The 17,657-nt window shown below is 38.4% G+C and overlaps 1 protein-coding gene and 1 long non-coding RNA gene across 10 annotated transcripts in view; one reads left to right on the forward strand and one right to left on the reverse strand.

The window, feature by feature from the left end:
* Positions 1-2,466, forward strand: part of LOC138852769 (uncharacterized) — a 40,559-nt gene extending 38,093 nt beyond the window's left edge. Inside the window, exons 2-3 of the long non-coding RNA XR_011392070.1 lie at positions 681-755; positions 2,028-2,466. This is a non-coding gene — a long non-coding RNA (uncharacterized lncRNA). The remainder of the gene's footprint in view (positions 1-680; positions 756-2,027) is intronic.
* krz (beta-arrestin protein kurtz) overlaps positions 1-17,657 on the reverse strand; it is a gene marked incomplete at its 5' end in the record, with an annotated part of 81,243 nt that overhangs the window by 29,335 nt on the left and 34,251 nt on the right. For 4 of the 9 annotated variants that reach the window (XR_011392069.1, XM_070085490.1, XM_070085487.1 and 1 more), the window contains 4 exon segments: positions 1,985-2,097; positions 13,045-13,335; positions 14,098-14,250; positions 15,784-15,870. Coding sequence is in view for 8 of the 9 variants with exons in the window: in XM_070085490.1 (XP_069941591.1) it covers positions 2,004-2,097; positions 13,045-13,335; positions 14,098-14,250; positions 15,784-15,870 (625 nt within the window). 9 annotated transcript variants of the gene reach the window in all.

The raw sequence follows: 17,657 nt of genomic DNA on the forward strand, positions 1-17,657 counted from the left end.
TCCTTGAATTAATACATTTATAGTCCCTCTTTTCCTGCCACAGCTTATCCTTCAATATTATTGCTACTCCTCCTTTAGCTCTAACTCTATTTGAAATCCCTAACCAAATCCCATTTATTCCTCTCCACTGAAACTGTCCCACCCCCTTCAGCTTCGTTTCACTTAAAGCCAGGACATCCAGCTCCTTCTCATTCATAACATCCACAATCATCTCTTTCTTATCAGTCGCACAACATCCATGCATATTCAGACATCCCACTTTGACAATTTTCTTCTTATTCTTTTTAGTAATTATTACAGGAAAAGGGGTTACTAGCCCACTGTTCCCGGCATTTTAGTTGAATTTTACAACACGCATGGCTTACGGAGGAAAGATTTTTTTCCACTTCCCCATGGATATAAAAGGAAAAGTAATAAGAACAAAAACTATTAGGATAAACTCAAAGAAAACTTAGATGAGTGTGTATAAATAAACGTGTACATGTATGTGTAATGTGATTTAAGTGTAAGTAGAAGTAGCAAGACGTACCTGTAATCTTGCATATTTACGAGACAGACAAAAGCACCAGTAATCCTGGCTTTCGTTTTACACTCACTTGGCAGGACGGTAGTACCTCCCTGGGTGGTTGCTGTCTACCAACCTACTACTACTAAATAAATATTTTATTTATTTATTTCAGGAACCTCCCTTGAGGGCGAAGTTCGCATCCTGAAATTTCGTTCGTATCCAGAAGCGAAAAATCGTCTGAACAACGGTTTGTATCCTGAAAAATATGCATGGTGGGGCATTCGTAAGCCAAGGTTCCACTGTATATTTATAGATGGGGTTGTTAAAGATGTAAATGCTAGGGTGTTGGGGAGAGGGGTGGGATTAAATTATGGGGAATCAAATACAAAATGGGAGTTGACACAATTACTTGTTGCTGATGATACTGTGCATTTGGGAGATTCTAAAGAAAAGTTGTAAAGGTGAGTGGATGAGTTTTGGAGGGTGTGTAAAGGTAGAAAGTTGAAAGTGAACATAGATAAGAGTAAGGCGATGAAGGTATTGGAACGATTTAGATAAAAAAAAATTGGATATCACATTGGAGAGAGGGAGTATGGAAGAAGTGAATGTTTTCAGATATTTGGGAGTTGATTTGTCAGTAGATGGGTTTATGAAAGATGAGGTTAACCACAGAACTGATTAAGGAAAAAAGGTGAGTGGGTCGTTGAGGTATCTGTGGAGACAAAAAACGGTATCCATGGAGGTAGGGAAGAGGATGTGCGAGAGTATAGTGATGCCAACACTCTTATATGGGTGTGAAGCTTGGGTTGTAAATGCTGTGGCGAGGAGGCGGCTGGAGGCCGCCGTGTCTAAGGGCAATGTGTGGTGTAAATATATGCAGAGAATTCGGAGTGTGGAAATTGGCAGGTGTGGTGGTGGTTTGGTCATTTAGAAAGAATGGAACAAAGTAGAATGACTTGGAGAGCATATAAATCTGTAGGGAATGGAAGGAAGGGTAGGGATCATCCTTGACAAGGTTGGAGGAAGGGGGTAAAATAGGTTTTGTGTGTGAGGGGCTTGGACTTCCAGCACGCATGCGTGAGCGTGTTTGATAGGAGTGAATCGAGATGAATGGTTTTTGGGACATGACGAGCTGTTGGAGTGTGAGCAAGGTAATATTTTGTAAAGGGATTCTGGGAAACCCCATTTCCAGGATTCGAGTCCGGCTAACCGAAGTACAGTGCCTGCACTTTAAAGGAGGGGTTTGGGATATTGGCAGTTTGGAGGGATTTCTAAGCTGTCGTATGTGAGTGCCTCTGCAAAGGCAGTGATTATGTATGAGTGATAGTGAAAGTGTTGAATGACGATGAAAGTATTTTTTTCTTTCTTTTTGGGTCAGCCTGCCTCGGTGGGAAACAGCCGATGTGTTAAAAAAAAAAAATTCCACTTCCATAATTTTAAACCACAAGGCAAAAATGTATGAATATGAACACTGACCTGCATATAATAAACCATGCTATGCCTCGGTTTCACCTTTCAGTCGGAGACGAGCAAAATCTTCAAAGATAATATCATCGTCCTGGTCAGCATAGCATGTGGTTCCATCCCTACTGAGAGAAAAATGAGGCCCATTACTGGAAAGGCTTTACAGAAAGGGAAAAGTCACTTTACCATCAACAATGTATCAACTACAAATATTTTCATGACCAAAATTAAGATTGTCAAGCAATTGTGGTTTAATTTTCTTATATATTTTCTGTAACATCTGTATCTTTTGTTATTTACAAAACAGATGAATGTTTTCTGTTTAGCAATTCAGGTGACTGAAGAGATAATAAACACCTGCTGTTTGAATGTTACATGTTAAATAACACACACATACATTCTGTACAATAGTTAAAGTTTATACCAAAAAAAAAAAAAACTTGACAAATGTAACTTTTAAATACTGCATTGTGAAAAAATTAGTAAATATACAGTAGTATGAGTGGGCTTTGTGACTTATTTTCTGAGGGCTAATTAGGGTACCTTTCCTTGTTTACCATCAAGCCAAACATCAGCAACTTTTACATTTTATTTGTCTGTAGTAATCTCTAACATTCTTTTGAGCAGCTGACACTTTCTACAACTGAATAGACCAGCTACTAGTTTTCCATCCCACATGCACCACCTCTAAGTCTAACACTTCTATTTTCTTCAGAGTCACAGATTCATGCTTATTTTTCTTTGCAACTCCAGTATTTCTCTTGGTTGCCATGGTTACCAAATACAGTGATGAAAATATCTAAAATAGCTTGACAAACACAGAGTGAAGCACAAGAGACTTTTAGAATGTAGCTTTAAGTGGTGTGGGTTGTCAGTGGGAGGAAAGAAGTTGTATACTTGGCTGTGTAGTACCCAAATTTTATGCATAAATTAACCATAATGCCCCTGTATGACAGTGACTTTATTTGTACTTAATAAATCAAAATTGTAATTACACATTGTAACCTTTGCAAGGAAATAAAATCTATCTTTTATCTCTATCTTTCATATTTTGAGTATTAACTGAATCTAACACTAATGATACAGTGGAACAACAAAAATCGAACTTAATCCGTTCCAGGAGCTAGTTCTAAATTCGAAAAGTCTGAAATTCGAAGCAATATTTCCCATAAGAAATAATGGAAATACAATTAATCCATTCCAGAAACCCAAAAATATTCACACAAAAAATACATTTTAAAGAACATAAGAAAGGAGGAACACTGCAGGAGGCCTGCTGGCCCATACTAGGCAGGTCCTTTACAATTCATCCCACTAACAAAACAACCCAATTTTCAATGCCACCCAAGAAATAAGCTCTGATGTGAAAGTCCCACTCAAATCCAACCCCTCCCACTCATGTACTTATCCAACCTAGATTTGAAACTACCCAAAGTCCCAGCCTCAATAACCCAACTAGGTAGACTTTTCCACTCATCAACTACCCTATTTCCAAACCAATACTTTCCTATGTCCTTTCTAAATCTAAACTTATCTAATTTAAATCCATTACTGCGGGTTCTCTCTTGGAGAGACATCCTCAAGACCTTATTAATATCCCCTTTATTAATACCTATCTTCCACTTATACACTTCGATCAGGTCTCCCCTCATTCTTCGTCTAACAAGTGAATGTAACTTAAGAGTCTTCAATCTTTCTTCATAAGGAAGATTTCTAATGCTATGTATTAATTTAGTCATCCTACGCTGAATGTTTTCTAACGAATTTATGTCCATTTTGTAATACGGAGACCAGAACTGAGCTGCATAATCTAGGTGAGGCCTTACTAATGATGTATAAAGCTGCAGTATGACCTCTGGACTTCTGTTGCTTACACTTCTTGATATAAATCCCAGTAATCTATTTGCCTTATTACGTACGCTTAGGCATTGCTGTCTTGGTTTAAGGTTGCTGCTCACCATAACCCCCAAGTCCTTTTCGCAATCTGTATGGCTAAGTTCTACATCATTTAACTTATAAGTACTAGGGTTATGGGCACTCCCAAGCTTCAGAACCTTGCATTTATCTACATTGAACTGCATCTGCCACTTTTCTGACCAAGAATAGAGTTTGTTTAAATCCTCCTGAAGTTCCATAACATCTACGTTTGAATCAATTATCCTACCTATCTTTGTGTCATTGGCGAATTTGCTCATATCACTAGTAATTCCCTCATCAAGATCATTGATATATATTATAAACAACAACGGGCCCAAGACTGATCCCTGTGGAACGCCACTTGTTACAGATCCCCACTCGGATTTAACCCCATTTGTGGACACTCTCTGCTTCCTGTCCGTGAGCCATGACTCGATCCACGAGAGCACTTTTCCCCCAATGCCATGAGCTGCCACTTTCTTTAACAGTCTATGGTGCGGAACTCTATCAAAAGCCTTACTAAAATCTAAGTAAATAATATCAAATTCTTTATCGTGGTCAACAGCCTCAAAAGCTTTACTGAAGAAAGTTAATAAATTAGTTAGACAAGACCGGCCTCTTGTGAATCCATGCTGAGTATCATTAATCAAGCTATGCTTATCGAGATGGCTTCTTATAATCTCAGCTATAATTGACTCTAGTAATTTGCCTACAATTGAGGTCAGGCTTATTGGGCGGTAATTTGACGGTAACGACTTGTCCCGTTTTAAAAATAGGAGTTACATTAGCCATCTTCCACATATCAGACACTACACCTGTTTGAAGAGATAAATTAAAAATATTAGTTAATGGTTCACAGAGTTCCATTTTGCATTCCTTAAGAACCCTTGAAAAAACCTCATCAGGACCCGGCGACTTATTTTGCTTCAGTCTGTCTATCTGCTTCACAACCATCTCACTAGTGACTGTGATGTTACATAATTTATCTTCTTCTAGCCCACTGTAAAAATTAATTACTGGAATATTGTTAGTGTCTTCCTGTGTAAAAACTGAGAGAAAATAATTATTTAAAATCAAGCACATTTCATTCTCTTTGTCAGTAAGGTGCCCATAGTTATTTTTAAGGGGACCTATCTTATCTCTAACTTTTGTTCTATAGACCTGGAAAAAACTTTTTGGGTTAGTTTTAGAATCCCTAGCAACTTTAATTTCATAGTCCCTTTTAGCTTTTCTTATCCCCTTTTTAATGTCCCTCTTAATGTCAATATACTGATTCATAAGATGACCCTCACCTCTTTTGATACGCCTATAAATTCATTTCTTATGCCCTAGTAGATATTTGAGCCTATTATTCATCCATTTTGGGTCATTTCTATTTGATCTAATTTCTTTATATGGGATAAACGCTCTTTGAGCAGCATGTATAGTGTTCAAAAAGAGATTAATTACAGTTTTACATACAACAAATACTATAGTTTTTAATTATGTATAGTAATACATACAAAATAACATTTTTACTTACCTTTATTGAAGATTGGTGATGGCATCTGGAAGATAGGGAGGAGGAGAGAGGGAGTTGGGGTTAGTGTTTGGAAGGAGAATCCCCCTCCATGAGGACTTCAGGTAAAGCCCTCTCTGGGGTTACTTCCCTTCTCTGTCTTTTAATGCCACTAGGACCAGCTTGAGAGTCACTGGACCCCTGTCTCACAAAATAACTGTCCACAGTCCTCTGTTTCTGGTGCCTCTAACATTTCCCTAAAATGGGACATGGTTCTGTCACTTAACTTGTTGTAAAGATGGCTTGTTTCAGCTTGCTCAGGGTGGTACTTCTGCACAAACATTTGGACATCATTCCACTTGGCACAAATCTCCTTAATCTTTGAAGAAGGCACCTCATCCACTCCCTATATTAACACCTATCGCAACATCAGCTTCCTTGATTTGTTCTTTCTTTGACAGGATAGAACTGATGGTCGACTTGTTTTTCCCATACATCCTGGCAAGCTCAACAAGTCTCACACCACTCTCATACTTTTGTATTATTTCCTTCTTCACATCTATGGTGTTTCTCACTTTCTTTACCACAGGGGTACCACTAGCAAGTTTCTTTGGGCCCATGGCAGCTTATTTCACAGTCCCACAAGCACTAAACACAACGAAATAATCGTAAAATGTGTGAATGAGAGCACAGGTTAGTGTTCACTCAAGCATAAACAAAGCTAGACTGCTCATGGCGCCTGCGCAGGGACACGGACAGAGCGGGCCGGCAGACAGGTCCCGTACCCGGCGGTCCGAAAATAGGAGTACGTTCGATAATAGGGACACAGTTTGTCCGAAAAAGTGGTCCTATTTTCGAAACGTTCAATATGTGATACTTTCGATTTTTGAGGTTCCACTGTACATCAATATTTTTTTGCCATCATTTTTTTTCAGTTTCACTGCAAGAAAATCATGCAATGTGAAGGGGCTTGCTTTAGTTTCTTTCCATCTGGTATAATAATTGCAAAACATTTAACCCTTTCAGGGTTTCCAACGTACTAGTACGGCTTACACACCAGGGTTATTGACGTACTAGAACGCCTAAATTCTAGCGCCTTCAAATCTAGCGAGAGAAAGCTAGTAGGCCTACATATGAAAGAATGGGTCTATATGGTCAGTGTGAGCAGTATAAAAAAAAGTCCTGCAGCACACAGTGCGTAATGAGAAGAAAAAAACTTTGACGGTGTTTTCGGATTAAAACAGCGACTTTGCACTGTATTTTCGTATGGTATTTATGGTTGTATTCTAGTTTTCCTGGTCTCATTTTATAGAATGGAAGACATATTACAGAAATTGAGATGATTTTGATTGGTTTCACAATGAAAAGTACCTTGAAATTGAGCTCAAATTAGCAGAAATGTTCAATTTTTACCAAAGTTCAAAAGTAAACAAATCATGCCAAGCGTCCAATACATGTCAACTGGTGAGTCTAATAGTGGTCCGTCGTCACGTGAGGTCACAGACCCTGAGCTGCTCTTGGGATTAGCGTGGACGGTTGCAAAGCATGGCTTGCTTCTGCAGTGTTTTAAAAATTGAGGTTGGAGAGTTGAAGGAGGAGGTCTTGCTTCTCCAGGAGGAGATTAGGAGGCTGAAGGTCCACCTCAATGGGTCTGGGAGAGAGTGTGAGGTGGTTGGAGTTGTGGGAAATGAGGCTTCTAGCAGTGAGGTGCAGTCTGTCTCTCGCTGTGAGGATGCTGTAGTTGGAGAGGTAGCAACGGCTACCAGCAGTGAGGTGCAGCCCAGCACCTGCTACAAGTGGCGAGTGGTTCACAGTAATGGGAGGCGCATCAGAGTAAGGAAAGTTAAGAGTGAAGATCTGAAGGTAGGAAATCGCTTCTCTGTTCTTCAGGATGAATGTACTTCAGTGGCCAGTGAAGGTAAGGGTACTACTGCCCCTGCTAATGGAGGTAAGCGCATTCTTGTGGTTGGTGACTCTCAGGTAAGATATATTGACCGTGCTTTTTGTAATAGGAATAAGAAGATGAGAGATAGTGTGTGCTTCCCTGGAGCTGGTGTTGGGGACATTGTCAACAGGCTGGATAATATCATGTCAGGTAATGGGAACAAGCCCATTATCTGTCTCAGTGCTGGTGGAAATGATATTGGGAAGGGTAGGAGAGAAGAGCTGCTAGATAAGTACAGGTCAGCTATAGATTTCATTAAGTCTAAGGGAGGGATCCCAATCATATGTAGCATCTTGCCAAGAAGGGGAGTAGGAAATGAATGGTTGTCTAGGGCAATTGGTGTAAATTGCTGGCTAGACAGATACTGCAAGGAACTTGCAATCCCATTCATTGACAACTGGAACAACTTTTATGGCAAACATGATATGTATGCAAGGGATGGGGTACATCTCTCTGGGGCAGGGGTGGTAGCACTTGCAGACTCGATTGAGAAGGCCATTGGTGAAATGCCTATGATTTTAAACTGATGGAAGATAGAGGTATGGGTGTGTGTGGGAAACAAGCAGGTTGCAACACTAGGGTTGGAAACAGTAAATGTATAAAAGGCATTCAGCATGAAGTTATAAATAAAGACAATAGATCAGGTCAGCAAACAAAGGGGGACAGCAGAGGGCAGCAAGGGACTAGCTCCCTTAAGGTTTACTACACTAATAGCAGGAGTGTAAGAAATAAGATAGATGAGCTAAGATTAATTGCAAGTGCAGGAAACATAGATATTATTGCTATAACAGAGACCTGGCTCAATCTGAAAGATAGAGAGATGCCTTCTGAATGTCACATACAAGGCTATAAATTATTCCACACTGACAGGGTCAACAGGAAAGGTGGTGGAGTAGCGATGTATGTCAGAGACAATTTAAATTGTTGTGTTAGACAAGGTATTAAATTAGAAGCGCCAGCCACTGAATCTGTCTGGTTACAGCTTCTCGAGGGCCGAGAAAAACTAATTTTGGGTGTGATTTACAGGGCCCCAAATCTTGATAGGGAGTGCAGTAAACTTCTATGGGACGAAATTCGTAAGGCATCTACATACGAAAATGTTGTGCTAATGGGAGATTTCAACTATAGACAGATTGACTGGAGCAATTTGACAGGAAATTTAGAGTCAGGTGACTTTCTTGATATGATCCAGGATTGTTTTTTAAAACAGTTTGTGACAGAGCCAACTAGGGGAAATAACCTTGACTTGGTTCTTGCCAGTAGGGAAACACTAATTAATAATCTTGAGGTTAATGATGAACTTGGGGAAAGTGATCACAAATCACTCAGTTTTAATATATCATGGAATTCCCCTAATAATGGCAATCAAGTCTCCGTCCCTGACTTTCGCTTGGCTGATTTCATAGGACTGAAAAATTACTTAGGTGGGCTGAACTGGAATGACCTGACTAAGGGTCAGTGTTGGGCCCCCTGCTGTTCACAATCTACATAAACGACATAGATGAGGGCATAAAGAGCGACATCGGCAAGTTTGCCGATGACACCAAAATAGGCCGTCGAATTCATTCTGACGAGGACATTCGAGCACTCCAGGAAGATTTGAATAGACTGATGCAGTGGTTGGAGAAGTGGCAGATGCAGTTTAATATAGACAAATGCAAAGTTCTAAATGTTGGACAGGACAATAACCATGCCACATATAAACTAAATAATGTAGATCTTAATATTACGGATTGCGAAAAAGATTTAGGAGTTCTGGTTAGCAGTAATCTGAAACCAAGACAACAGTGCATAAGTGTTCGCAATAAAGCTAATAGAATCCTTGGCTTCATATCAAGAAGCATAAATAATAGGAGTCCTCAGGTTGTTCTTCAACTCTATACATCCTTGGTTAGGCCTCATTTAGATTATGCTGCACAGTTTTGGTCACCGTATTACAGAATGGATATAAATTCTCTGGAAAATGTACAAAGGAGGATGACAAAGTTGATCCCATGTATCAGAAACCTTCCCTATGAGGATAGACTAAGGGCCCTGAATCTGCACTCTCTAGAAAGACGTAGAATTAGGGGGGATATGATTGAGGTGTATAAATGGAAGACAGGAATAAATAGAGGGGATGTAAATAGTGTGCTGAAAATATCTAGCCTAGACAGGACTTGCAGCAATGGTTTTAAGTTGGAAAAATTCAAATTCAGGAAGGATATAGGAAAGTACCGGTTTGGTAATAGAGCTGTGGATGAGTGGAACAAACTCCCGAGTACAGTTATAGAGGCCAGAACGTTGTGTAGCTTTAAAAATAGGTTGGATAAATACATGAGTGGATGTGGGTGGGTATGAGTTGGACCTCATAGCTTGTGCTACCAGGTCGGTTGCCGTGTTCCTCCCTTAAGTCAATGTGACCTGACCTGACTAGGTTGGGTGCATTGGCTTAAGCCGGTAGGAGACTTGGACCTGCCTCGCTTGGGCCAGTAGGCCTTCTGCAGTGTTCCTTCGTTCTTATGTTCTTATGTTCTTAAGTGAGCTGATATTATTTATACCATTTCTACACTAATGCAGTAGTCTGCATAACAGTAAATCTTTTATTTTTTGTGAGAATAAAAATTCAAAGTGGAAAGCAAAAGAAATGTAAGAGGGGTCTGGGGGACGTGACTGACGAGCAGAGAACTCGTTATTTTAGTGCCAGGAATGTCTGTCTTGTTAATTCTGGACCCTATTTGGAAATTGGCATCTTCTGAAATTTGTGTGAAATTGGCAAAATTGCCAATTTCTAACCATTTTATTGGATAGTTGAAATTGGTAAATGGGTGGTTTCTTGTGCTCATTCAATAGAAAAAAATGGAGTTCTAGCGAAATAAATAATTTTTGACGACTAGTACACAGGAATTGGCCGAAAATAGGGCTCAAAGTGGGCGAAATCGCCGATGCATAAACATCGTCGAGACCGCTAACTTTGCGAGAGCATAATTCCTTAAGTTTTCCATCAAATTTCATACTTTTGGTGTCATTATGATTGGGAAAAGATACTCTATCATTTCATAAGAAATTTTTTTTTTTTTTTTTTTTTTCAAAAAATTTTCGACCCTGAGAACGAGTTTAGGAGAGGGCCTCTCGACGCTGAAAGGGTTAATAATGTATGTTTTATATTTTTAAATTATTAAAAATAAATAAAATACTGAAGATTCTGTGCTGTGATACTGTATGTTAATTTGATATCTAGTGCACAGTTTTCAGGTAATACTAAATTTATTCTCTTTTAAGCAGATGTAATATTAAGATTCTTAGGAGGAAATAATAATAATTTGTCATACAATGAAAGAATTAATGTCTTCAAATTCCTAGAAATGACAATAATATGGCAATTTGGCTTGCCCACTATATAACCCATTCAAATTTGGTACTTTATGACTATTTATTACGATAATGATAATAAATAATGAACATGCTGTTGGAGTGCGAGCAAAGTAATCTTTATGAAAGAATTCAGGGCCACAAGTTAGCCAGATTTAAGTTCTAGAGATGGGAAATGCAGTGCCTGCACTCTAAGGGATGGGTGGGGGTTGTAGTCAGAGGGTAGTTTGAATTTAGATGTCAGCACACTTCTGGAAAATGGCAACTGAGTAAATGCTGGTGAATTTTTTCTTCTTTGAATCACACTGCCTTGGCGGAAGGCAGTCAAGTTCAAAAATATAATGAATAAAAATAAATAATATTACAGTATTATTATTTGGCTTGCCCTGTAGTAGCATTCAATATAAATTTATCTACAAGTAATAACAGAGGTATAACACCACATCTTATATCCAAATGGCATTTTTTATTTTTTTAACAGAGATCATCTCACACCAAGGAAGGATGGCCCCCAGAAAGATGAAACCTATTTGCCATCATTCATTCAACTGCTGTTTTGCCGCAAGTGCACATACCTCCTGAAATCAAGTCCTGCTAATCAGTTTTTCCAAATCCCTTAAGAAATGCTACCCTGCTCATACTCCAACAGCACTGGAGTTCTAACGTATGATTTTCATGAAAGAAATAATAAACAGTATACACAAGCAAAATATATAAATATTCCAATTTTGAGGCTTCACAGATACTATTTTATTGATAACAAAAGAAGGCACAATACCGTGATTGGAACGATACACAAATAACCTGCACATAGAAGAGAGGAGCTTACGAAGACGTTTCGGTCTGACTTGGACCATTTACAAAGTGTGACTTTGTAAATGGTCTAAGTCGGACTGAAACATCGTAGTAAGCTCCTCTCTTCTATGTGCGTGTAATTTGTGTACTATTTTACTGAATCTGCCAAAATTTTTTTTTTAACAAGTCGGCCATCTCCCACTGAGGCAGGGTGACCCAAAAAGAAAGAAAATCCCCAAAAAGAAAATACTTTCATCATCATTCAACACTTCATTCACACATAATCACTGTTTTTGGCAGAGGTGCTCAGAACACAACAGTTTAGAAGCATATACGTATAAAGATACACAACATATCCCTGCAAACTGCCAATATCCTGAACCCCTCCTTTAGAGTGCAGGCATTGTACTTCCCATTTCCAGGACTCAAGTCCAGCTATATAAAAATAACCGGTTTCCCTGAATCCCTTCACTAAATATTGCCCTGCTCACACTCCAACAGATCGTCAAGTCCCAAATACCATTTGTCTCCATTCACTCCTATTGAACACGCTCATGCACGCCTGCTGGAAGTCCAAGCCCCTCGCCCACAAAACCTCCCTTACCCCTTCCTTCCAACCTTTTCAAGGACGACCCCTACCCCACCTTCCTTCCTTCTCCATGTCATTCTACTTTGATCCAATATGCACAACATTCTCAGCATGAATCTGAGCCCCCAGTATACTGTAAAATGCTCTAAGCTTCAGAAATTAAGACACGTGCAACATCTGGATATCTTTATTGTAGATGTTTCACCATCCAGTGGCTTTATCAATACAAATTCCAGTACAGTGTGGAGACAGTAGAACTATATACAGAAGATGGGGTAATCAGTCCCTCAGCCTTGGAGTTGGTGTGAAGAGCACCGTAGTCATGGAGGTTCTGGACCAGAGGCAAGGAGCCTGGCGCTCCAGAACCTCCACGACTATGGTGTTCTTCGCACCAACTCCAAGGTTGAGGGACTGATTACCTCATCTTCTGTATATAGTTCTACTGTCTTCACATTATGTCCTGGAATTTGTATTGATAAAGCCACTGGATGGTGAAATGTCTACAATAAAGATACCCAGATGTTGCACATGTGTCTTAATTTCATCTTGTTGGTATTGTATACCATTCTTGTACAAGCTTCAAAAAACCAGGTGACCTGACCTGAGTTTGGCTGTCTCCTCTCATAACAATGCCTTGACCTTACTTCTGGTCTTGTGTGATGATGACCACTAAATGAAATTCAAGAAATTTAACAATTACATGTCAATATAATGTTTGGAACACGAGAAAATTTTGCACAATCCTTCACAATCCTCATCACTGATATACAGTTTCCACTATCATGTAGTGGGGAAAAAAAGGTATAGTGGCATTTTACTTACAGTACTACCTTCCACACTCAGTAGTATCACAGGAAACCAGACAAGCAAACTATATCCATTAGTGTTTTTTATACATGTGCATAACAAAGTTAATATATCATGCAAAAAAACTTTCTAACATACATGCAAATTTAAATGTTTCATATAATACCCACATAAAATCATCTTCCTGTTTATTTAGATTTATTAAATCTACTATCATGCAACCAGCTTCAGGTATGTTGGGCCTGGAAGGGATGCTTGTATGTGGCATGCTACCAGGAGCATGAGGATTCTTTATAACTGGAGTGTGTGTGTTCTCAGTTCTGGCACTACCAGCCCTAAGTCTGTCTACCAGCTGCTCCAACTTGGCCTTGACAGGATCAAGCAATGACTGGATCCTGAAGAACCCATCAACTCCTACAGGAAGACTTAGCTCCAAACTTGCTGTGCCTTTGGAGGCACTCCTGTAGTACCCAGAGGTTGATAAACTTCAAGGATGCATCACTCAGTGTATATGCTCTCATTTTCTTGTTACTAAGGGATTTTATGATTATAGCAACAGTAAGCTCTAAAATAACAGACAAAAGGTGAAATGAAAAAGATAGGAAATTCTAGAGAAGCTAAACATATGAATTAAAAATTAAATAATTATAACAAACAAACTTGCTAGATATTAAAATTACAGAGCATTTTGAAATGAAAGCATAGGATATAGTACATACTGAATAGAAAACTATATGAAACAATATGCAACATCCAGAAAATTTAAAAATGTTTATCAACTAAGATACCATTGTATAATACGCTGCTTTTATGTTTATATAGTGTATGTATGCAATAATACATGCCTCAACTTTTAATGTCTGCAATTCTTGCAGTGTCCATGTCATTTTTGCCCATTAGGACTGTATAACTATATGCAGTTCAAATTGAAAATACCACAACACAAAATTCTTCTTACAGTCCTGTACTGTAATAGCTGAAGCAAGACAGCATATGAAACTGTACCACAACCATCATAATGGTACTGATGTTAATCACTTCAACCTATTAATCAATACTTTGTAAAGTTCCTTGAAAGTAACATGGAGACTTTCCAAATATCCTTGACAAAGTAATATTTATGTTATGTATGGATAACCATTTTTATAGTAATTTTGATATTTAAAATCCTTTTGGCAAAAAATTATGCAAAGGTAGTAAACAAATCTGCTAACTATACTGACGTGTCAAGCTCAATGAGATTTGCATCCACTGGTGGAGTTGATTCAGAGTCTTGCGTTGGAGATGATGTAGCTGGTGCCGTTGTCTTATTGCTTTCCGGTTCTTCCTCTGGTTTTGGGTGCATCAGCGTAAATGGAAGTTCTGCTACTAGGTCACTGTAAGTACATATAGATGTAAATTAAAGTGATATAGAGAATGAATCATTACCAAAAATTATTTACCTAAATGTTAAGGAGACAAGAACTAAAGCATTAATTTTTTTTTTTTAACACGTCGGCCGTCTCACACCGAGGCAGGGTGACCCAAAAAGAAAGGAAATCCCCAAAAAGAAAATACTTTCCTCATCGTTCAACACTTTCACCTCACTCACACATAATCACTGTTTTTGCAGAGATGCTCAGAATACAACAGTTTAGAAGCATATGTGTATAAAGATACACAACATATCCCTCCAAACTGCCAATATCCCGAACCCCTCCTTTAAAGTGCAGGCATTGTACTTCCCATTTCTAGGACATTAAATATACATTAAATATAAAAGCTTTCAAATCCAATATTACAAGAAGTAAGTTCTGGTATACATTTTTCCAATTTTGGGTTATTACACTTCAATATCAATGAAATGGCACAGTGAGTACCCAAGGGAGGGAAGGGGGAGTTAGCCACAGCAAAGGCATGGGCATTTGTTGTGAATGGTGGCTGTACCAACCATAACATTAAGTTTAAAACTGACATTACTGTCAGGTATAGTGTTCACTCTAAAAGTGACTGATTCAAATTTCACAAAGCTACTAAATCTGCGGAGCTTATGAGTTAATGTTTTTTTTGCAAGTATTTCAAGAAGAATAATAATAATTCTCTATGGGGAAATGAAAAGAATTCTTTCTCTGTAAACCATGCATGTCATAAGGGGCAATTAAAATGCCAGGAGCAAGGGGGCTAGTAACCCCTTCTCCTGTAAAAATTACTAAATTTAAAGACAAGAAAAATTTCATTTTTCTTTTTAGGTCAACCTTCCTCAGTGGGATATGGCCAGTTCATTGAAAAAAAAAAATTCTAAATGTTCAGAAATCAGAGGATGAAGGAATTAGATTAAGCAGTTTGGATAGGGTATTAACAAAAATTGTGAAGTCCAGAGTGTTCCTACATATGGGTGGATCACTTTTGGTGAAGAATCCTACAAAAATTTTATTTGGTTTCATGAAGGCCAGACAAGAATTCACTCAACAAGTCACTAAAGTATATTACTCTCAGAAAAGACTTTTAGAAAGAAAAAATTAACAATTTCTTTCTCAAGAATCACTGCCCACTTTATCCCCTCCATTTTCTCTTAAGAGGACAAAGTGCTCAGTATATTACATTTTATCTGATGTACAGTATCAAGACCAGTTAGATGAACTACACCATGTTACAGAATATGAAAATTTAGACAAAAATTATGTACTGTATATAGTATAAAAATCTACTGTGCAAAAGTTTATGGTAGTGTATTACATATGCTAGACACACAAGAATATTCAAGTTTTGGTAATAACATTACTTGATATAGATTGTAACAATTTTTTTTGGGGTGGGCTGCATGTCAACATCCATTACATTTCAAATAATTGTTTACAAGTTCATATGGATTCTTGCAATATATTATTAACAAGGTATGAGTTATACAATACACTGTTTCTAATTCTTACCCTACAAGTGGACCAAGGATGAGCTTCACTTTCACCTTGTACTGCACTATAATACCCAGATTTTCTTTCTGACAAGAATCGGTGATACTGGAAAAATAAATATACATATATACACATACAGAATATATACATGCACACAAATAAAAATTACTGTAAATCTCAAAAAAAATAATCAATAAAGAGGAGAGTCAGGCACGCCTAAACTGAAGACCATAATTCATGACATGTACACAATAAAATACAAAATGTGGGAGAAGCTTGCAAGAAAACCATTGGTAAACCACTTGGGAAGCTTATTATTCCCACAGACTAACACTGTCAAAGAAACAAAGTATAAATGTTTTGCTAATAAACTTTATTTATATGACATAAACAAAAGAAAAATAGTGGCAGACTTAGGGCATATACAGGCAATTAATTTACAGGTTGGGACAACAGAACATATCAGTGAGGGTACTCAACTGGATAAAGGATTACATCATGGACAGAAGGAAAAATAAGTAAGAGTGAGGGAGGATGGTTGGACTAAAGTGTCATTAACACTGGTGCAGAGTAAGAAAACACTTGGACAAAAATATGGATCTGTGTATTTTGCCCTCATTCAGACCCTCTTCCCCAGATCTGATGAAGAGGGTCTCTTCACTGAGGTCAATATATACAATGGACCCTCGGTTATCGGCCGTTCCGGATATCGGCCAATTCGGTTTTTGCTCGCGTTTTTGGCCGGAATTCTATCCCGGTTACCGGCTATATTGGACACGTCCACCCACTGCTCCGCCATGTTCGTGAGTCAGTCTGGTTGTGTCTCTGGGTCAGTGAGGAAGCCTCTGCATATTCATCCAAACATTTCGCTATAATCCATTGTTTTTTGTGGTTATTGATTGAGTGCAACTGCGAAATAAGCCATCATGGGCCCAAAGAAAGTTCCTAGTAAAATTCTTTTGGTAAAGAAAGTGAGAAACATGATAGAATTCAAGGCAGGCAGGCACAGAGGCAAGGAGTGTAGCGGGCATGCAGGAAGTGTAGCAGGAAGGCAGAGTGTAGCAGACATGCAGGGAGTGTAGCAGTTAGGGAGAGAGTATAGCAGGGAGTGTGGCAGGTAGGCAGGGAGTGGACAGTTTTTTTGTGCAACAGGCATGCAGTGACTCAAGCTAGTCCTAGTGGCAGTAAAAGACAAAGAAAGGAAGTAACCCCTCCTCGCCTTCTTCCACATGCCAACAAGAGTCTTCCATAAAGGTATGTAATGTTCATTTATTAGTAAAATTAGAGCTTTATATTTCTTTCTCATTGTTTTGTGTATGTAAAACTATAGTTAATTTTTAAGAAACGTATTTTTTGTTAATATTTTTGGGTGTCTGGAATGGATTAATTGTATTTACATTAATTCTTATGGGAAATATTATTTTGGTTTTTGTCCATTTCGGTTTTAGGCCGACCTTCTGGAATCGATTACGGCCAATGACCAAGGGTCTACTGTATAGATCTCTCTTACCTGTGTTTCGTATTTTTGTCCATGTGGTTTCTCACTTTGCTTGAGAGTGTTGAGACATTGTGCATCAGAAGTAGCCAGTGCCATCATACCCAGAATTCAGGTTAGTTAATAAATCACATCTTTAATGTTTCGTCTATTTGAGGAATCATGTAGACATTGTCTTCTGCATTCAAATTATCCATTAAACATGCTGTTGCTCTCCTGTTTTACCCACATATCCAAGGATGTTACTGCATGGTGATCCTTCATATTTGTATTGGCTGGAAAACCTACCATAGCATTTTATGCGATATTTATTTTATTACTGGGTTGACCAATGAGCCAATCCAGCATCTGTAAGCTAATTGTAAAATGCATCCCTGACAAATACTGTGGAATTATA

Source organism: Cherax quadricarinatus, chromosome 16, assembly GCF_038502225.1.
Source record: "Cherax quadricarinatus isolate ZL_2023a chromosome 16, ASM3850222v1, whole genome shotgun sequence".
Classification (NCBI taxonomy): domain Eukaryota; kingdom Metazoa; phylum Arthropoda; class Malacostraca; order Decapoda; family Parastacidae; genus Cherax; species Cherax quadricarinatus.